This window comes from Entelurus aequoreus, linkage group LG21 (assembly GCF_033978785.1).
Source record: "Entelurus aequoreus isolate RoL-2023_Sb linkage group LG21, RoL_Eaeq_v1.1, whole genome shotgun sequence".
Taxonomy (NCBI): Eukaryota; Metazoa; Chordata; class Actinopteri; order Syngnathiformes; family Syngnathidae; genus Entelurus; species Entelurus aequoreus.
The window spans coordinates 8,129,857-8,152,673 of NC_084751.1; the positions used below are offsets into that span (position 1 = coordinate 8,129,857).

Consider the following 22,817-nt stretch of genomic DNA (forward strand, 5'->3'; position numbering starts at 1 on the left):
GCGATACTGATTGGTCTGCTCTCCTTTCGGGGCCGATACTGCTGCGGTACTGATATTTGTACTTTATTTTCACACTTTTATGCTCAAAAACGTTGAATTTTTTAGAAATGCTAAAAAAAAAACACAAAGTAGTGAGTTGCTGTCTTTTGAAGAGCGATGTGGTGATGGATGACTGTACAGGTGGGCGGAGCCTCTTCCTGCCAATCACACCCCCAGCAATTTTCCTAAAGTTTCAATAACGGCGACCAAAAGTCTTGAGTGAGACTTTTTTTTAATTGACACATTTCTTTCAATATTACTCCTGAATAAATATACAAACAAGTGATATTGCACGTGAAAAAATGAAACCAAAGTGCAGGTAAAAGATGTCAAATGTGGTGATTTGGAATGCTAAGGATCAATATGACCATTATAGTGACTCATGTCATGTGACTCAGTTCCGTGGCAGCCAAACTTGACGCCTTTTGTCAAAAAGCAGATCAATATTGATGACAAGGCTCCTTCAGCACGTTGACAAACATGAATAAATAATAAATAACCAGGACACAATTATTCCAACTTATTGCTGAGTGGACAGTTGCCTTGCATATTACTCCAGTGTTGCCGTGGCAGGAGGGGCGGGGCCAGAGCGGCTGGGGGCGTGGTCAGAGAGTCAAACGGCGAGGGGGGCCGTGAGGGTCGCTGCTTCCTGGCTGCAAACAGAAAAGGAGGTGACGACTTGTGTCCGTCCCAGTCAAAGAGACACAAACGTTGTCTTCTCAAGCCGCACAACAAAAAATGGATTAGGAACAAAAAAAAAGATTTGCAAACAAAAAATAATCATTTTTGGAAACTTCAAATCTATTTTTTTTTGTCTGCAAAACTTTTCGTTGTGAGTTTTTGGCCTTTATCTAACCAGGAAGTAGACACACTCACATGCAAATATGAAAAGTCTTGGAAAGATGGAAGTGAAGGGAATTATATTTATATAGCGCTTTTCTCTAGTGACTCAAAGCACTTTTCCATAGTGAAAGGCAATATCTAAGTTGCATTGAAAGCAGTGTGGGTGGCACTAGTTTAGTGTCTTGCCCAAGGACACAACGGCAGAGACTAGGATGGCAGAAGCGGGGATCGAACCTGGATCCTCAAGTTGCTGGCACGGCCGCTCTACCAACCGAGCTATACCGCCCCGAGACATTTTGTAGCATAAAAAGACTTTAAGCACTTTAAGTAACTAACTAAGTAACTAAGTTGAGTCCCAACTGAAAAAAGTTTTGTTTAAAATCTTTTTTGAACCTTTTTGTTGTTTAACATTTTTTTGATTAAGATCTTTTTTGTTAGATATTTATTTATTTCAAACCTTTTTTGGTTCATAATCTTTTGTTTAAAATATTTTTTGTTAAAAAAAAAAAAAAAAAAAAAATTTGTTTAATATTTTTTGTTTGAAATCTTTTTTTTAACCTTTTTTTTGTTGTTGAAAATAATTTTTTTGTTTGATAAATTTTTTGGTATTTATTTCATATCCATATTTTTTGTTGTAATTTATTTATTTTTTTAAACAAAAAATACTTTAAACAAAAGATTATGAACCAAAAAAGGTTTTAAATAAATGAATAAATAAATATCTAACAAAAAAGATCTTAAACAAAAAAATATTTTAAATAATGAAAATCTTTTTTTTTGTTTAAAATCTTTTTTGAACCTTTTTGTTGTTTAAAATATGTTTTTGTTTAAAACCTTTTTTGATTAAGATCTTTTTTGTTAGATATTTATTTAAAACTTTTTTGGTTCATAATCTTTTTTTTAAAATCTTTTTTGTTAAAAAATAAAAAAATAAAAGATTTTGTTTAATATTTTTTGTTGGAAATCTTTTTTAACCTTTTTTTTGTTGAAAAAAAAAATTTTTTTGATTAATTTTTTGGTATTCATTTCATATTCATATTTTTTGTTGCAATTTTTTTTTTTTTTTAACAAAAAATACTTTAAACAAAAGATTATGAACCAAAAAAGTTTTTAAATAAATGAATAAATAAATATCTAACAAAAAAGATCTTAAACAAAAAAAGATTTTAAACAATGAAAATCTTTTTTTTTGTTTAAAATCTTTTTTTTAACCTTTTTGTTGTTTAAAATCTTTTTTTGTTTAAAACCTTTTTTTGATGAAGATCTTTTTTGTTAGATATTTATTTATTCATTTATTTAAAACTTTTTTGGTTCATAATCTTTTGTTTAAAATATTTTTTGTTAAAAAAAAATTACAAAAATTTTGTTTAATATTTTTTGTTTGAAATATTTTTTAACCTTTTTTTTGTTGAAAAAAAAAATTTTTTTTTGGATTAATTTTTTGGTATTTATTTCATATCCATATTTTTTGTTGTAATTTATTTATTTATTTTAACAAAAAATACTTTAAACAAAAGATTATGAGCCAAAAAAGGTTTTAAATAAATGAATAAATAAATAACTAACAAAAAAGATCTAAAACAAAAAAAGATTTTAAATAATGAAAATCTTTTTTTTTGTTTAAAATCTTTTTTGAACCTTTTTGTTGTTTAAATTATGTTTTTGTTTAAAAAACATTTTTGTTCAAGATCTTTTTTGTTAGATATTTATTTATTCATTTATTTAAAACCTTTTTTGGTTCATAATCTTTTGTTTAAAATATTTTTTGTTAAAAAATAAAATAAAAAATTTTTTTGTTTAATATTTTTTGTTTGAAATCTTTTTTAACCTTTTTTTTGTTGAAAATTTTTTTTTTTTTTTGATGAATTTTTTGGTATTTATTTCATATCCATATTTTTTGTTGTAATTTATTAATTTTTTTAAACAAAAAATACTTTAAACAAAAGATTACGAGCCAAAAAAGGTTTTAAATAAATGAATAAATAAATATCTAACAAAAAAGATCTTAAACAAAAAAAGATTTTAAACAATGAAAATCTTTTTTTTGTTTAAAATCTTTTTTTAACCTTTTTGTTGTTTAAAATATGTTTTTGTTTAAAACCTTTTTTTGTTCAAGATCTTTTTTGTTAGATATTTATTTAAAACCTTTTTTGGTTCATAATCTTTTGTTTAAAATCTTTTTTGTTAAAAAATTTAAAAAATATATTTTTTGTTTAATATTTTTTGGTTGAAAACATTTTTTTTTTTTTGGATTAATTTTTTGGTATTTATTTCATATCCATATTTTTTGTTGTAATTTTTTTTTTTTTTTTTTAACAAAAAATGAGCCAAAAAAGGTTTTAAATAAATGAATAAATAAATAACTAACAAAAAAGATCTTAAACAAAAAAAGATTTTAAATAATCAAAATCTTTTGTTTTTGTTTAAAATCTTTTTTGAACCTTTTTGTTGTTTAAAATATGTTTTTGTTTAAAATCTTTTTTTGTTAGATATTTATTTATTCATTAATTTAAAACCTTTTTTGGTTCATAATCTTTTGTTTAAAATCTTTTTTGTAAAAAAAAAAAAAAAAAAAATCTTTTGCTTGAAATCTTTTTTAACCTTTTTTTTTGTTGTTGAAAATAATGTTTTTGTTTAATAAATTTTTTGGTATTTATTTCATATCCATATTTTTTCTTGCAAAGCCATTATTTGTTCAGTTGCATTAAGCGACATTTCTCTCCACACGCCCACAAGATTGAAGTTGCGTCATCATCAACCAACCAAAAAAAACATGATGAAAATAAATTTGTCACTAAAACTTTTTTTTGTACATTTTTATTTGTATTTTTAAAAAAATTTTAAGATTAAAAGTTTGTTTGCAAATCTTTTTTTCATTTGTAAATCTTTTCTTTTGTCGCGAGTTAATGTTTTGTTTGGTTGCATAAAAAGTAGGGATGTTCCGATCAAAGTTTTATAGTGCCGATTCCGATATCAGCCGTCCATGAGTGAGATCGGCCGATACAGATACCGATCACATGTATTAACTGTCAAATTGTTGAATGTAACAACATCAACACATGATTCAACTCGCTCCTTTTTTCTTTTATGACATACAATTGTTTGATCAAAACAAAGTCAATAGTACTCAATTACAAAACAAAAACTACTATATTTTCAATCCTTTGCTTTTTGCCCTCAAAGTTCTCCTGTGTCCAAGGGATTATTCCTAAAAAGACAAAAAAGTGTCTCTCTCTCTCTCTCTACGCCCACAAAGTTGAAGAAAGTAATTTAACCCAAACTATTGTTTGCAAATATATATATTTTTTAATCAAAAACCCTTTTTTGCAAAGACATTTTTGTTTGTTAGCTGTAGTTTTAATTCAGAGTTGTTGACATGAGAACACGAGTGATGTTTTCTCATGGACGTGCTGGGAAAAGACTTGCTGACTCGTCATGACGTCATCATGACATCATCATATTTGAGGGGGGAAAAAAGGACTCACGTCTTGTCCAAGTAGATGTGGAGAGCGCCGGTGTTGGCGTTGAGCACGTTGTCGTTGTCCAGAGCGCAGGTCTTCCTGGTCTTCTGCTCCTTGGCCTGGGTCCTGCACGCCGCCAGCTTGGACTCCAGGACCTGCGGAGAGAGGACCAGGACCAGGACGAGGACCACGATGAGGGCGGGGCAGGTCATCAGGAGTCCAAAGAAACTCACCCCGACTTTCCTGAGCAGATCGCTGACGATGTTGAGCGCTGACATTCGAGCGGAGGGAGTCAGCGGAGAGTTGCTGCCGTAGACCGAGGGCACACCTGTGCAGGTGTGAGAAGGAGCGCCACCAGTTTCATGATCAATCAAATAACGCATGAAGACCACAGAAAAGATATCTCTGACAAAAATGCAAACTTTGTGTAGATATCTTGACAAATATGAGATAGTAACGAAGGTGAGGCAGCAGCTCACACATTCTCATACTTTCTGTAACATCCAGGAAGAAATCATCTTGAAAAATGTAAAAATAGTTTTCATTGAAATGTTGACAATATTTCATAAACCTTACAAAGTATTAAATCCATCAAGTGTTATAAAAGTGTATAAAATGGAGTAGATGAGTTATTGTGATGTCCACAAATGTCATATTTTGACCTTTTTTCCCAGGAGATGTTTACAAATAAAGTGTTGATGTTCCTCTTAGACACACGGAATAAAAGTGACTATACTAAATATAATATATATTTAATATACAGATATATAAATATACATATTATAACAGGATAATATACAGATATATAAATATCTGACTACTAATAATGAATATTGATTACTGACTACTAATAATCACTATCAATATATGACTACTAATAATCAATATTGATATCCGACTACTATAATCAATTTTGATGTCTGACTATTAATAATGAATATTGGTATCCGACTATTAATAATCAATATCGGTATCTGACTACTAATAATCAACATCGATATCTGACTACTAATAATCAATATTGATATCTGACTACTAATATTCAATATCAATATCTGACTACTAATAATCAATGTCGATATCTGACTACTAATAATGAATATCGGTACCTGACTACTAATAATCAACATTGATATCTGACTACTAATAATGAATATCGATATCTGACTACTAATAATCAATATCGATATCTGACTACTAATAATGACTATTGATATCTGACTACTAATAATGAATATTAGTATCTGACTACTAATAATCAACATTGATATATGACTACTAATAATCAATATCAATATCTGACTACTAATAATGACTATTGATATCTAACTACTAATAATGACTATTGATATCTGACTACTAATAATGAATATTGATATCTGACCACTAATAATAAATATCGATATCTGACTACTATTAATGAATATTGATATCTGACTACTAATAATGAATATTGATATCTGACTACGAATAATGAATATTGATATCTGACTACGAATAATGAATATTGATATCTGACTACTAATAATCAATGTCGATATCTGACTACTAATAATGAATATCGGTATCTGACTACTAATAATCAACCTTGGTATCTGACTACTAATAATGAATATTGGTATTCGACTACTAATAATCAATATCGGTGTCTGACTACTAATAATCAACATCGATATCTGACTACTAATAATCAATATTGATATCTGACTACTAATAATCAATATTGATATCTGACTACTAATAATCAATATCGATATCTGACTACTAATAATGACTATTGATATCTGACTACTAATAATGAATATTGATATCCGACCACTAATAATAAATATCGATATCTGACTACTAATAATCAATATTGATATCTGACTACTAATAATCAATATTGATATCTGACTACTAATAATCAATATCGATATCTGACTACTAATAATGACTATTGATATCTGACTACTAATAATGAATATTGATATCTGACCACTAATAATAAATATCGATATCTGACTACTAATAATGAATATTGATATCTGACAACTAATAATGAATATCGGTATCTGACTACTAATATTCAACATTGATATCTGACTACTAATAATCAATGTCGATATCTGACTACTAATAATGAATATCGGTATCTGACAACTAATAATCAACATTGATATCTGACTACTAATAATGAATATCGATATCTGACTACTAATAATGACTATTGATATCTGACTACTAATAATGAATATTGTCATCTGACCACTAATAATAAATATCGATATCTGACTACTAATAATGAATATTGATATCTGACTACTAATAATGAATATTGATATCTGACTACTAATAATCAATATCGATATCTGACTACTAATAATGACTATTGACATCTGACTACTAATAATGAATATTGATATCTGACCACTAATAATAAATATCGATATCTGACTACTTATAATCAATATTGATATCTGACTACTAATAATGAATATTGATATCTGACTACTAATAATCAATATCGATATCTGACTACTAATAATGACTATTGATATCTGACTACTAATAATGAATATTGATATCTGACTACTAATAATCAATATCGATATCTGACTACTAATAATGACTATTGATATCTGACTACTAATAATCAATATCGATATCTGACTACTAATAATGACTATTGATATCTGACTACTAATAATGAATATTGATATCTGACTACTAATAATGAATATCGATATCTGACTACTAATAATGACTATCGATATCTGACTACTAATAATCAATATGGATATCTGACTACTAATAATCAATATCGATATCTGACAACTAATAATGAATATTGATATCTGACTACTAATAATCAATATCGATATCTGACTACTAATAATGAATATTGATATCTGACTACTAATAATCAATATCGATATCTGACTACTAATAATGAATATTGATATCTGACTACTAATAATCAATATCTGACCACTAATAATCAATATCGATGTCTGACTACTAATAATGAATATTGATATCTGACTACTAATAATCAATATCGATATCTGACTACTAATAATGAATATTGATATCTGACTACTAATAATCAATATTGATATCTGACTACTAATAATCAATATCTGACCACTAATAATCAATATCGATGTCTGACTACTAATAATGAATATTGATATCTGACTACTTATAATGGGTGCTGTATCGCCCTGAAACAAACCGTATGTGTACTTGCTAGGGTTCCTCTGATTGGTTAGGAGCTGTGTGCCAACACGTTAGTGGTCACTGACCTGTGTGCCAACACGTTAGTGGTCACTGACCTGTGTGCCAACACGTTAGTGGTCACTGACCTGTGTGCCAACACGTTAGGGGTCACTGACCTGTGGCGTTGGTGAGGAAGGCGTGGTGGACACCTGTGGTCAGCGTCGCCTGCGGGGTGGAGTCGGCTCCCGTGGGCGAGCTGGGGGAGGACGTCCTGCCGCCGTCTGTCTGCCTCTCACGCACCGACAACTCCTGACGCAGATCTAAGAAAAAAACCAAAGACGTTTATTTCCTGTCAGGGTTTATTATTGACTTCCTGTCAGGGTTTATTATTGACTTCCTGTCAGGGTTTATTATTGACTTCCTGTCAGGGTTTATTATTGACTTCCTGTCAGGGTTTATTATTGACTTCCTGTCAGGGTTTATTATTGACTTCCTGTCAGGGTTTATTATTGACTTCCTCTCAGGGTTTATTATTGACTTCCTGTCAGGGTTTATTATTGACTTCCTGTCAGGGTTTATTATTGACTTCCTGTCAGGGTTTATTATTGACTTCCTGTCAGGGTTTATTATTGACTTCCTGTCAGGGTTTATTATTGACTTCCTGTCAGGGTTTATTATTGACTTCCTGTCAGGGTTTATTATTGACTTCCTCTCAGGGTTTATTATTGACTTCCTGTCAGGGTTTATTATTGACTTCCTGTCAGGGTTTATTATTGACTTCCTGTCAGGGTTTATTATTGACTTCCTCTCAGGGTTTATTATTGACTTCCTGTCAGGGTTTATTATTGACTTCCTGTCAGGCGTCACCTCTGGCTTCGTCTTTGAGTCGCTGCACGGACTCCAGCAGCGAGTCCTTCTCGTCCAGCTCGCCCTCCAGGAAGGCGTTCCTCTCGATGGCCTGGTTGAGCCTCTGCTCGAAGTTGTCCAGGGACACGATGGTGGCTCTGAGGGTTCCGGAACACAGCAGGTTTAGAAGAGAAGGAGGAGAAGGTTCCGTGGGCCACCACCCACCTCTTGGCGCGCTCCAGGTCGTCGTTGGACTGCTCCAGTTCTCGCACGTACTTGTGGAGCTGCTCCTTGATGCTGCGTGTCTGCAGCACGTCGTCCTCCAGCAGGGAGATCTGCTGGTGGCTCTGACACTTCTGATGCTGCAGCCTCTCCTGGGAGGGACAACAAGACTTTGGACCATCACAACCCCCTTTGCCCTTCTTCAAGTCTCCCAGGCTGCATCAGCGCCGACAAACCACCTGACTCAACTAATCAAAACAATGACTAAAACATTGACCCAATCAACTGCAATGCAGGCTGTATAATAATGAATCAAAATCAATGTTATGATTTATTGACATATTCAAGACTCCAAGGACGTCACATCAAATATTACACTAAGAAATATATTGTGGGGAAAATATGTTCTGCGTTTTGCATAAAAACGTTTGTTTGATGACAAAACAGCCCAAAAAATATATATAAAAAATAAAAATCGACAAATTGATAAGTGTCAAAATAAAAAAAATAAAAAAACTTATTTTTTAGAACTTTTATGAGTGGGACTCTATTTGATTCGTAAGAATATTAGCGGGATTAAAAAAAAAAAAGAGTCAAAAAATAATAATGAATCAAAATCAATGTTATGAATTATTGACCTAATTAAGACTCCAATTACTTCACATCAAATATTACACTTTGAAATTATTTTGGGGAAAATGTTTTGTGTGTTTTTCATTAAAAGAAAATATCTTCAGCGTTTTGCATAAAAACATTTGTTTAATGACAAAACAGCCAAAAAGAAAGAAAAAAAGATAATCGACAAATTGATCTAAAGTTGATCCAGGAGAAATTTAAGTGTTAAAATAAAAGAATAAAAAACGTATTTTTTAGAACTTCTATTCGTAAGAATTTTAGCGGGATTAAAAAAAAAGAGTCAAAAAATAATAATGGATCAAAATCAATGTTATGAATTATTGACCTAATTAAGACTCCAATGACTTCACATCAAATATTACACTTTGAAATTATTGTGGGGAAAATATTTTGTGTGTTTTCCATTAAAAGAAAATATGTTCTGCATTTTGCATAAAATCATTTGTTTTATGACAAAACGGCCAAAAAAATACATTAAAAAAAAAAAGATAATCGACAAATTGACCTGAAGTTGATCTTGGAGAGATTTAAGTGTCAAAATAAAAAAAATAAAAAACTTATTTTTTAGAACTTCTATGAGTGGGACTCTATTGGATTCGTAAGAATTTTAGCGGGATTAAAAAAAAAACGAGTCAAAAAATAATAATGAATCAAAACCAATGAATTATTGACCTAATTAAGACTCTAATGACTTCACATCAAATATTATACTTTGAAATTATTTTGGGGAAAATATTTTGTGTGTTTTCCATAAAAAGAAAATATGTTCTGCATTTTGCATAAAAACATTTGTTTTATGACAAAACAGCCAAAAAAAAAAAAAAAGATAATCGACAAATTGATCTAAAGTTGATCTTGGAGAAATGTAAGTGTTAAAATAAAAGAATAAAAAACTTATTTTTTACAACTTCTATTCGTAAGAATTTTAGCGGGATTAAAAAAAAAAGAGTCAAAAAATAATAATGAATCAAAATCAATGTTATGAATTATTGACCTAATTAAGACTCTAATGACTTCACATCAAATATTACACTTTGAAATTATTGTGGGGAAAATATTTTGTGTGTTTTTCATTAAAAGAAAATATGTTCGGCGTTTTGCATAAAAACATTTGTTTTATGACAAAACAGCCAAAAAAAATTAAAAAAGATAATCGACAAATTGATCTAAAGTTGATCCAGGAGAAATTTAAGTGTTAAAATAAAAGAATTAAAAACTTATTTTTTACAACTTCTATGAGTGGGACTCTATTGGATTCGTAAGAATTTTAGCGGGATTAAAAAAAAAAAAAGAGTCAAAAAATAATAATGAATCAAAATCAATGTTATGAATTATTGACGGCCAAAAAAATACATTAAAAAAAAAAGATAATCGACAAATTGACCTGAACTTGATCTTGGAGAAATTTAAGTGTCTAAATTAAAAAAAAAAAAAAAACTTATCTTTTAAAACGTTTATGAGAGGCACTCTATTGGATTCGTAAGAATTTTAGCGGGATTAGAAAAAAAGAGTCAAATAATAATAATGAATCAAAATTAGAGATGTCCGATAATATCGGCCTGCCGATATTATCGGCCGATGTATGCGTTAAAATGTAATATCGAAAATTATCGGTATCGTTTTTTTTATTATCGGTATCGTTTTTTTTTTTTTGTTTGTTTTTGTTTTTTTAATTAAATCAACATAAAAAACACAAGATACACTTACAATTGGTGCACCAACCCAAAAAACCTCCCTCCCCCATTTACACTCATTCACACAAAAGGGTTGTTTCTTTCTGTTATTAATATTCTGCTTCCTACATTATATATCAATATATATCAATACAGTCTGCAAGGGATACAGTCCGTAAGCACACATGATTGTGCGTGCTGCTGCTCCACTAATAGTACTAACCTTTAACACTTCATTTTATTAATTTTCATTCATTACTAGTTTCTATGTAACCGTTTTTATATTGTTGTACTTTCTTTTTTATTCAAGAAAATGTTTTTAATTTATTTATCTTATTTTATTTGATAAATTTTTTTAAAAAGTACCTTATCTTCACCATACATGGTTGTCCAAATTAGGCATAATAATGTGTTAATTCCACGACTGCATATATCGGTTGATATCGGTATCAGTAATTAAAGAGTTGGACAATATCGGAATATCGGATATCGGCAAAAAGCCATTATCGGACATCCCTAATCAAAATCAATGTTCTGAATTATTGACCTAATTAAGACTCCAATGACTTCACATCAAATATTACACTTTGAAATTATTGTTGGGAAAATATTTTGTGTGTTTTCCATTAAAAGAAAATATGTTGTGTGTTTAACATAAAATAATTTGTTTTATGACAAAACAGCCGGAAAAAAACCGCATAATCGATGAATATATCTGAAGTTGTTCTAGTAGAGAGTTAAGTGTAAAAAGTCATTTCAAAGAAATGTATTTTTAACACATTTAAGAGTGGGACTATTGGATCCGTAAGAATTTTAGCGGGATAAAAAAAATAAAATAATAATAATAATAATGACTCAACAATGTTATAAATTATTGACATATTTAAGACTCCAATTACTTCACATCAAATATTACAATTTGAAATATTTTTTCTGAGAAATATTTTGTGTGTTTTCCATAAAAACGTTAGTTTTATGACAAAAAGGGCACAAAAAAAAAGAATAAAGAAACCTTATAATCAACGAATTAATCTAAAGTTGATCTAGTAGAATAAAGTGTTGAAAGTACAAAAAAAGGTATGACTTATTTTTAACACAAAATAAATATGACTAAAATTAAACCGATTCAGACGAGTCAGACATGACTAAAATACATGTTAGTGACGAGCGTATGACTCAAAGTAAGCGCTCACCTTGAGTGAGTCCACCTCGCTCCTCAGCCGCTGGTTGTCTGAGATGAGGTCCTTCAGGCGGCGCTCGGCCTGCCCCAGCTGAGCTTCCAGCTCGGCCTCCAGCTCCCGGCTGCCCTCCTGGAACTCCAGCAGCTCCTCGCGAGCCTCCTGGCAGCTGCGGGCGGGGCAACAAGGAGAGATACGAGGCGTTAGTTACGTAAGAAGCTCTAAAAACGGAGACTCGCCGTAAGCCTCTTTCTTTCTTTCTTTCTTGCCAGAAACCCAAAGAAAGTCTCTTTCCTTCTGGGATGGGGAAATAAACACGGAAATAAAAGGAGGACAACAGTCACGCACCTTGTCTTGTACTTCAGGTACAGAGCTTTCCAGAAGTGGATTTCCTCGTCCTTGGAGGAGAACTTAGGTATCTTATCTGTTTCCATGGCAACCGCATCTACCAGGAAGGAAGTGATTATGATTTATTTACAATGCCAGAATATGATGAGGCTGTTATGATGAGATCACAGATGACTTTTTGCAGAATTCACATCAATCAGCATCACATTTATACTTATACATGTAATTATATTATTGTTATTATTATAATATCACTGCCATGTTCGTGGTATCGATCCAAATGGAAAATGATCATAAACAACATTAACTAACCAAATAGTAACAGCATAATAGCCGTGAATGTGTAATATTATTAGGTCATACGATCTCCGAGCGGTCCCTGAAGTATACACAAACAGGAAATCCCTCGTCCTTTGGGCCAATCATACCCGTGTATACTTCAGGGACCGCTCGGAGATCGTAATACCACGGAATATTACACGTTCACGGCTATTGTGCTGTTACTATTTGGTTATTACAAATGTAAGTCAAATAGTGAAACCACAGCAGGATTATTACATTATTGTACAGTATTAATAAATATGGAGCAGCGGGATTAGCCACGCTCTGTCAAACATCGCGAGAATAAACTCAACGAGTCAACGACGAATCGCTTCACAATTAATTGTTCGCTGCTTTGAATATGAAACAAAAGCAGAGAGAGAGAAAAAAGAAGGTTAAAACATTACCTGCCGGACATCCCTGGTGAAGATAGATGACACCTTTTATTATCGCCGAGATCCCTGTGGAGAAGCTTCTTCTTCCTCGCCGCCCTGACGTGACGCGACGCTGCTCAGAGCTCAGCGCACCGGCGCCCCCTGCTGGTCGTCGCCTGTAACATGCAGGAAATAGTCAACTCCGTGTTGTTTTTGCTTGGATAAAACATGTCGACGTGACATTTCAACGCACCTGAGACACTCACGTGTAATTATAAAATATTTAGCAAAGTATTTAGCATCAATTTCCGTTGAGGTTACACGACGTACGGAACGTATTTTTAATATAACGTACCTCGTGACGTCACGTGTTGCCAGGCAAAAGGTCGCTCAAGCAAGTGAAACTGCCAACGTCGCTCATTCAGGAGCGAAAGAGGAAATGATGACGCTGGACGGAAGTGGATATATTTGTTGTTTTTATTGTTGACTTTCTACTTCCTGCTCTGAATCCTGGTCCTTCAAGGTTGCTTATCCGTTCCCATGGCAACCACTTCTGAGCATGAATGAATAGTAGTTGAGAGAAATGGCACATTTGACATTCTTCTTGCTGTTTACTCAACTTTAAGCAACAACAAAAAAACACCAGAATGAAAGTCCTATAAAAAACAAAACATTTTTAATAGTTTTTGCAACATTCTGATGACTTTTTTTTCCTCACACATTTTCGGGACAAGATGATCACGTTCTTTTTTTTTTTTTTTAAAAGTCCAAACTTTGAACAGCATCAACACAGTTTGTCACAAACATTTTAGGGCCTCGTCAGACTTTTTAACATCCGGCAGCACATTAAAGACACTTTGTGCGCAAAATAATTGATTTTGTTACGCAGCAAAGTTGCGACATTGAAAAGCATGCTGCACACTTCCACACACACTTGTACCAACACTCTCTTTTACGCAACAACACACATGCACACACACACACACACACACACACACACACCTGCATTTTACATTCCTAATCAGGTAGAAAAACTGCAATGAGCTTTTTTAATGTCATTGTTTGACTTTCTCACAGCAACACAACATGATTGATTTTTGATCATCAGACTTTCCCAGCAGGCACGAGACATTGACACAACGTTGATTACACGTACTTGTCCTTTAAATAGGACTTTGAAGCAACTTAGCAAAATAGTTGTATTTGTCAATTCAGACGTTGATGTCCAACGTTTGGATCCACGTTGTTGGGAAATGACCACATTTCAATGTCAAAATCAACGTCAGAAACCGACATTGATTAAACGTCGTCAAAAAGCATGTTGTTTCAACGTTGTATTTGTGTTGTAAAATATTAGTTCTAAAATGACCAAATTTCAACGGTCAAATCAACATCAGAACCCAACATTGAATAAACGTCGTCAAAAAGCATGTTGTTTCAACGTTGTATTTGTGTTGTAGAATATTGTTGGGAAATGACCAAATTTCAATGGTCAAATCAACATCAGAACCCAACATTGATTAACCGTAGCCAAAAAGCATGTTGTTTCAACGTTGTATTTGTGTTGTAGAATATTGGCTGGGAAATTACCAAAATTAAACGGTCAAATCAACAATGGTCAAATGAACGTCAGAACCCAACATTGATTAACCGTCGCCAAAAAGCATGTTGTTTCAACGTTGTATTTGTGTTGTAGAATATTGGTTGTAAAATTACCAAATTTCAATGGTCAAATCAACGTCAGAACCCAACATTGATTAAATGTTGTCAAAAAGCATGTTGTTTCAACGTTGTATTTGTGTTGAATATTGGTTGTAAAATGACCAAATTTCAATGGTCAAATCAACGTCAGAACCCAACATTGATTAAACGTTGTCAAAAAGCATGTTGTTTCAACGTTGTATTTGTGTTGTAGAATATTGGTTGTAAAATGACCACATTTCAATGGTCAAATCAACATCAGAACTCAACATTGATTAAACATCGTCAAAAAGCATGTTGTTTCAACACGGTATTTGAGTTGTTAAATAACCAAATTTCTAATGGTCAAATCAACGTCAGAACCCAACATTGATTAACCGTAGCCAAAAAGCATGTTGTTTCAACGTTGTATTTGTGTTGTAGAATATTGGTTGGAAAATGACCACATTTCAATGGTCAAATCAACAACGGTCAAATGAACGTCAGAACCCAACATTGATTAAACGTTGTCAAAAAGCATGTTGTTTCAATGTTGTATTTGTGTTGTAGAATATTGGTTGGAAAATGACCAAATTTCAATGGTCAAATCAACATCAGAACCCAACATTGATTCAACGTTGTCAAAAAGCATGTTGTTTCAACGTTGTATTTGAGTTGTAAAATGACCAAACTTCAATAGTCAAATCAACGTCAGAACCCAACATTGATTGAACGTTGTCAAAAAGCATGTTGTTTCAACGTTGTATTTGTGTTGTAGAATATTGGTTGGGAAATGACCAAATTTCAATAGTCAAATCAACATCAGAACCCAACATTGAATAAACGTAGTCAAAAAGCATGTTGTTTCAACGTTGTATTTGAGTTGTAAAATGACCAAACTTCAATAGTCAAATCAACGTCAGAACCCAACATTGATTGAACGTTGTCAAAAAGCATGTTGTGTCAACGTTGTATTTGAGTTGTAGAATATTGGTTGTAAAATGACCGAATTTAAATGGTCAAATCAACGTCAGAACCCAACATTGAATAAACGTCATCAAAAAGCATGTTGTTTCAACGTTGTATTTGAGTTGTAAAATGACCAAATTTAAATGGTCAAATCAACATCAGAACCCAACGTTGATTAAACGTCGTCAAAAAGCATGTTGCTTAAACACGGTATTTGAGTTGTAGAATGACGAAACTTCAATAGTCGAATCAACGTCAGAACCCAACATTGATTAAACATTGTCAAAAAGCATGTTGTTTCAATGTTGTATTTGTGTTGTAGAATATTGGTTGGAAAATGACCACATTTCAATGGTCAAATCAACATCAGAACCCAACATTGATTAAACGTAGTCAAAAAGCATGTTGTTTCAACGTTGTATTTGAGTTGTAAAATGACCAAACTTCAATAGTCAAATCAACATCAGAACCCAACATTGATTAAACGTTGTCAAAAAGCATGTTGTTTCAACACGGTATTTGAGTTGTAAAATTACGAAACTTCAATAGTCAAATCAACGTCAGAACCCAACATTGATTAACCGTTGCCAAAAAGCATGTTGTTTCAACGTTGTATTTGTGTTGAATATTGGTTGTAAAATGACCAAATTTCTAAAGGTCAAATCAACATCAAAACCCAAAATTGATTAAACGTCGTCAAAAAGCATGTTGTTTCAACGTTGTAAAACATTAGGACCTCATTCAACAAGTTGTGGACGTTGTTTCGTGCCCGCCGGGTTCTGCAGTTTTGTCTGATCAAACCCAGGAAAGTTGGTGACTATTATTTCTGAGAAAAAGAAGACAAGTGCGACTCTTTGAAGAATAATTGCTAAGTTGTATTGTCCAGGATGCAGCTTCTGTTCATAATGATGTATTCATTATGAACATTATGTCTTTTTTTCAAAATAAATTACAAGATTAGAATGGGAGGCTAAATGTGTCAAAATAAAAGTTGTCATGTGTTTAGTCAGCTAGTATTCCTCTACACCTACATGTACATATATATATATATTTATATATCCTGTATGTACACTACGTATTTATACGTCGTTTGCATGTGACAAGGAAGGAAAGTCCGGTCCCACGTCTGAAATCTTGCGAGTAAAAAGCCTTCAGAAATATATCTCGTATAAATACTCTGCTCAAAATAAACAGTATGCTTGCACGGCGTCATCGGTGTGGACAAAAATAGCAACATTTCCAGGCCACTTCTTGACCATGAAAACATGTTTCCATGCCCGCAGGCAGCGTGGCCTTCCTCGCACACACACACACACACACACACACACTCACACACACACACACACACACTTGAGGCTGATGACTTTCTGTCGGTTGATGCGCATCATCATCATTAGTGACACAGTTCCTCTCATCTCCACCAGGGGGAGCCACAGTAAACTCACTACACTTGTGAACGTTTCCTTCTGACTCGATTAGAATGAAAGCAGAATTTTATTTGGAGTTCTCAACTCCACTACAATAGTTTTCACTTTTTCCTTTATGAAAAACGATTTTTATACTTCTTATCTAATCAAACTTGAATTGAATTCAGGTTTTGTACAAAAAATCAAATAAAAAAAATCATGAGAAATTAGTGCAAAATAAATTTAACGTCATTAAAACAATAAATTGCAAACTATGGAGGTTAATTTGAGTCTTTAATACGAAAGCTCTTTTTGATTCTGAATTTATGAAACATATTTTTGTTGCGTTTGAATTTTACCTCAAATTATGCTGACAATTTCATTTGTGAGCAAAATGCGTGTTTAAAAATGTAGTTAAAATACAGCCTTGTAGAATTTTGTAAATATGTGGGGGGAAAAATGTGTATACAAATTTAATTTTTTTCACACTGAATTTTTAAACGGATATTTTCATACTGAATTTTTATACATTTTTTACACACTGGATTTCTATATTGTGATTTTTTTTACACTGAAATTTTAAACGCTGATATTTCCAAAGTGAATTTTTACACACTAAATTTTATATACTTATTTTTTACACTGAATTTTTATACACAGATATTTTCATACTAAATTTCTTTATACTGATTTTTTTAAACAGATATTTTTATACATTTTTTACACACTGGATTTCTTTTTTTTTTTTTACACTGAAATTTCAAACACTGATATGACCAAATTGAATTTTTACACACTGAATTTTATATGCTTATTTTTTACACTGAATTTTTATACACAGATATTTTCATAGTGAATTTTTACACACTGAATTTTTATATATCGATTCCCTGCGACCCCAAAAGGGACAAGCAGAAGAAAATGGATGGATTTTTTTTACACTGAATTTTTATACACAGATATTTTAATACAGAATTTTTACACATAGTTTTTATATACTGATTTTTTTTAGACACTGAATTTGAGATACTTGTTTTTACACGGATATTTTCATAGTCAATCTTTACACATTGAATTTTTATATATTGATTTTTTACACTGAATTTTTATGCACAGATATTTTAATACAGAATGTTAATACTGAATTTTTATATACTAATTTTTTTACAATGAATTTTTAAACGAAGATTTTGCTCACAAATTTGTATTCCAAGAAATTGTAAGTGTAATTTGATGTTAAAAAAACCCACTGATATTTCCAAAGGGAATTTTTACACACCGAATTATTATATACTTATTTTTTTAAACAGATTTTTTTATACACTGATATTTTAATACTTAATTTTTACACACTGAATTTTTATATACTCATTTTTTTACACTAAAATCCAATATAAAAGAGCTATTGTAATGAAGACACAAACGAAGCTCCAACAAGACTTCCTGACAGTAGTGAGCAGGTTGGAACTGACCACCACCTACCAGGGGTAAGCGTTTGTGGCCATCTTTGTTTAACCTTTGACCTATTGAGGGGGTGTTGGTGCACAGCAGCCTGCAGCTGTGTCGTCAGGTCGTCAACACGCACAACTTTGACATTTTCTAGCCGGTTGTTTGTTCCTATTTGGAGTGTTTGATAAAAAAACATGTTCTGATCTTTGATTGGAATGCAAATACATTAAAGACATTAATAAGACGCACTAAAGCAGGGGTGTCCAAAGTGTGGCCAGGGGGCCATTTGTGGCACATTCTAAAAATACTACTAAAAACAAGATGAAAAAGTGGAATAAAAGAAGCAAACAGGTGAAATGCAACAAGAAAAAGTTGACTCTAATAACACAAATCTGACATGTTATTTTGATCCAAAACTGTCATTGCTCCAAAAATAATACTGAATTAAAATCACTGTTATGAAGTATTGACATATTTAAGGCTCCAATTACTTCACATCAAATATTACACTTTGAAATGTTTTTTGGGAAAAATATTGCATTTTTTTTTCTTTGCGTTTGCCATTTAAATGACTAAAAGGGCATAAAAGAAACAAAAAAAAAACACGGAAAAAAAACAAAAAAAAGTATAATTGACGGATACTTCTGAAGTCCATCTACAGATGTCACGTAGGGATGTCCGATAATGGCTTTTTGCCGATATCCGATATTCCGATATTGTCCAACTCTTTAATTACCGATACCGATATCAACCGATATATGCAGTCGTGGAATTAACACATTATTATGCCTAATTTGGACAACCAGGTATGGTGAAGATAAGGTACTTTTTTAAAAAATTAGTAAAATAAGATAAATAAATTAAAAACATTTTCTTGAACAAAAAAGAAAGTACAACAATATAAAAACAGTTACATAGAAACTAGTAATGAATGAAAATGAGTAAAATTAACTGTTAAAGGTTAGTACTATTAGTGGAGCAGCAGCACGCACAATCATGTGTGCTTACGGACTGTATCCCTTGCAGACTGTATTGATATATATTGATATATAATGTAGGAAGCAGAACATTAATAACAGAAAGAAACAACCCTTTTGTGTGAATGAGTGTAAATGGGGGAGGGAGGTTTTTTGGGTTGGTGCACTAATTGTAAGTGTATCTTGTGTTTTTTATGTTGATTTAATTAAAAAAACAAACAAAAACAAAAAAACGATACCGATAAAAAAAACAACCGATACCGATAATTTCCGATATTACATTTTAACGCATATATCGGCCGGCCGATATTATCGGACATCTCTAGATATAAGTGTTGACCGTTTAAAAAAATACCTTAATTTTTAACACTTTTATGAGTGGGACACTTTTGGATCCCCAAGAGTTTTAATGGGATTTTTTTTTTTAAACTGTCATTGCTCAAAACTAATAATGAATTAAAAATCAATATTATGAATTATTGACATATTGAAGGCTTCAATTACTTCACATCAAATATTACACTTTGAAATTATTGTGAGGGAAATATTTGGTGTGTTTTCCATACAAAGAAAATATGTTCTGCATTTTGCATAAAAACATTTGTTTTATGACAAAACGGCCAAAAAATAACAATTATTTTTTTTAAATTATCGACAAATTGATCTGAAGTTGATCTAGGACAGGGGTCGGCAACCCAAAATGTTGAAAGAGCCATATTGGACCAAAAATACAAAAACAAATCTGTCTGGAGCCGCAAAAAATTAAAAGCCATATTGTGTCATGAGTTATGAATTGAATTAAGATGACTTAAAGGAAACTAAATGAGCTCAAATATAGCTACAAATGAGGCATAATGCTGCAATATGTACATATAGCTAGCCTAAATAGCATGTTAGCATCGATTAGCTTGCAGTCATGCAGTGACCAAATATGTCTGATTAGCACTCCACACAAGTCAATAACATCAACAAAACTCACCTTTGTGCACTCACGCACAACGTTAAAAGTTTGGTGGACAAAATGAGACAGAAAAAGAAGTGGCATAAAACACGTCCTAGAAAGTCGGAGAACGTTATATTTGTAAACAAACTACGGTGAGTTCAAGGACCGCCAAAATTAGTAGGACAAAACGGCGCTCGCCAAATACTCAAATCAGTGAAGCATGTTTAATACAAATAGTGTGCTTTATAACAATTAGGGAGGTTTGCGTCATGTTTGTCCTCCTACGGAAACCATATTAAAAATAAAAAATAAAAATTTTTTCCTCATCTTTTTCCATTTTTCATACATTTTAAAAAAAGCTCCAGGGAGCCACTAGGGCGGCGCTAAAGAGCCGCGGGTTGCCGACCCCTGCTCTAGGAGAAGCTTAAGTGTTAAAATAAAAAACCTGACCCTGATTTTTTTTGCAAATGTTGTTTTTCTGCCATTAAAAAACAGGGTTTTGACAATTAAGGCATACAATATATATATATATATATATATATATATATATATATATATATATATATATATATATATATACAAATAAATAAATAAATAAAAAAAAATATATATATATATATATATTTATATATGTATATATGGATATATATTCATATTGTATATATATTGTATATTTTTAAAAATAAACATAGAAATGGCCCCCGCATGTTTTCATTATTGAGTGTGTGAAAAAGTTTGGACACCCTGCACTAAATACTTAAGACTTTTTGTAACTTCACCTTAATATCCTCAACACACACACACACACACACACACACACACACACACACACGCGCGCGCGCACACACACGTCCAAGCAGAGTACTTCCTGTGTAGGCGGCGACGCAAGTGGGCGGAGTAAGGCAAAGAAAAGGTCAAAGGTGAGACACAGATGGCCGCTCCTCTCAGCGCAGGCGGGGTCAAAGGTTAAAACTAAAGGTGACTGTCCTATCACAGCACCGTGCTCTCTGACTCCTCCCCCTCTGACTCGCCGGCTCTGCAGTAGGTCCGGTCCATCAGCGCCACCGAGTGGCGGAGGTGGGACACGCGGGCCAAGTCCAGGAGGGCGTCCAGGTCCATGTTGATGACGGGCATGTCCAGGCTGCACAGCCAACCTGCGGGCGACACAACAACCACTCAGGGGGGGGGGGGAAGACTCCGCCCAGGGGGCGTGGCCATGCGCACACAGACACGAGGGGAGGATGTGATGTCACATGACTACCCGGAAAGGAGGCGGGGGGATTTGGGGAGTGGTGGGTGGGAGGAGGTGGGGAGCAATGCATCATGGGTACCAAGCTGATAAGTTAGCGTGGTCAGCACCCACCCAGGCCACGCCCCCCCCCCACACCAGCCATGCATCAGCCGCCATGCGAGCGGCGAGGAAATGGACGCGATGGTCGCACTCATGGGGGATGGCGGAGGGGAGGGAGGGGGCGGGGCGACCACAGGAAGTCCTGCTTACCCTAAAAGTGTCAGACGGCTGCAAGTGAGTCAACAACAACAACAAGAAGGTGAGTACGTCGGGTGGAAGTGGCACGGCAAAGTGGCGCCCACCTGTGGGCGGACTCTCACCTGTGGACAGACTCTCACCTGTGGACAGACTCTCCCCGGCCGACAGACCGTCCAGCAGGCCCGAGGGCTCGGGGCCGGCGCCGGGCGTGGAGGGCGGCTGAGGCGGAGGCAGGCTGGGCCTCTGGCGGGGGGGCTTGGGCGTGGGGCGGGGCTTGGCCAGCGTCCCGGCCAGCGAGGGCGGCGAGGACAGGGACGGCGCGGCGGCGTGGACGTGCCCCACCGAGCCGATGGTGGCATAACCCTGCGGGTAGCCGAAGCCGTACGGCGAGGGCGTGCTGGGGGGGGTGGGCGACAGGCTGACCGGGGACGGCTGACCCGTGGACGGCTCCGACACGCCGCCCATCTGGCTGTAAGGAACCTTGGGAGGGATCGGCGCCGACTTCTTGGCTGGGGAGATAGAAAGACAACATGTTTCTTGACCATAGGGCCGCCATTTATATTTATTTATAACCTTTGTGGTCAGGTGTAATACACTTTCCCACCACTTGTTCGTGGTCAGGTGTAATACACTTTCCCACCACTTGTTTGTGGTCAGGTGTAATACACTTTCCCACCACTTGTATGTGGTCAGGTGTAATACACTTTCCTACCACTTGTTCGTGGTCAGGTGTAATACACTTTCCTACCACTTGTTCGTGGT

General features: G+C 33.7%; 2 protein-coding genes across 7 annotated transcripts in view; both read right to left on the reverse strand.

The window, feature by feature from the left end:
- Positions 1-254: 254 nt before the first annotated feature.
- LOC133638280 (nuclear distribution protein nudE-like 1-B) lies at positions 255-20,961 on the reverse strand. Of its 2 annotated transcripts, XM_062030730.1 has the most exons (9): positions 13,176-20,958; positions 12,448-12,544; positions 12,115-12,268; positions 8,616-8,764; positions 8,412-8,548; positions 7,721-7,864; positions 4,577-4,671; positions 4,368-4,498; positions 255-692 (listed from the first exon to the last, which is right to left on the reverse strand). In XM_062030730.1, exons 2-9 carry the CDS (start codon positions 12,531-12,533, stop codon positions 653-655), a joined length of 936 nt encoding a protein of 311 aa, XP_061886714.1. In that variant the 5' UTR covers positions 12,534-12,544; positions 13,176-20,958; the 3' UTR covers positions 255-652. The 2 variants fall into 2 exon arrangements, with proteins under 2 accessions (XP_061886714.1, XP_061886713.1); XM_062030729.1 differs by having other exon boundaries at positions 4,368-4,671; positions 13,176-20,961.
- Positions 20,962-21,269: 308 nt separating this feature from the next.
- LOC133638872 (rho GTPase-activating protein 44-like) overlaps positions 21,270-22,817 on the reverse strand; it is a 62,108-nt gene continuing 60,560 nt past the window's right edge. For 3 of the 5 annotated variants that reach the window (XM_062031876.1, XM_062031875.1, XM_062031879.1), the window contains 2 exons: positions 22,196-22,564; positions 21,270-21,720 (listed from right to left, as the gene is read on the reverse strand). In XM_062031876.1, coding sequence (XP_061887860.1) covers positions 21,557-21,720; positions 22,196-22,564 — 533 coding nt within the window. In that variant the 3' untranslated portion in view covers positions 21,270-21,556. Of the gene's footprint in view, positions 21,721-22,067; positions 22,086-22,177; positions 22,565-22,817 lie in introns of all 5 variants that reach the window. The other 2 variants (XM_062031878.1, XM_062031877.1) reach the window with 2 other exon arrangements.

What these genes read in the sequence shown, in the direction of transcription:
- LOC133638280 (XM_062030729.1), bottom strand. Translation starts at nt 12,533, where the DNA reads ATGGAAACAGATAAGATACCTAAGTTCTCCTCCAAGGACGAGGAAATC. An exon ending in GCGAGGTGGACTCACTCAAG is followed by an intron (nt 8,765 to 12,114) that starts GTGAGCGCTTAC and finishes TGTCCCTCCCAG; the next exon opens with GAGAGGCTGCAGCATCAGAA. An exon ending in CTTCCTCACCAACGCCACAG is followed by an intron (nt 4,672 to 7,720) that starts GTCAGTGACCCC and finishes ACACCTGCACAG; the next exon opens with GTGTGCCCTCGGTCTACGGC.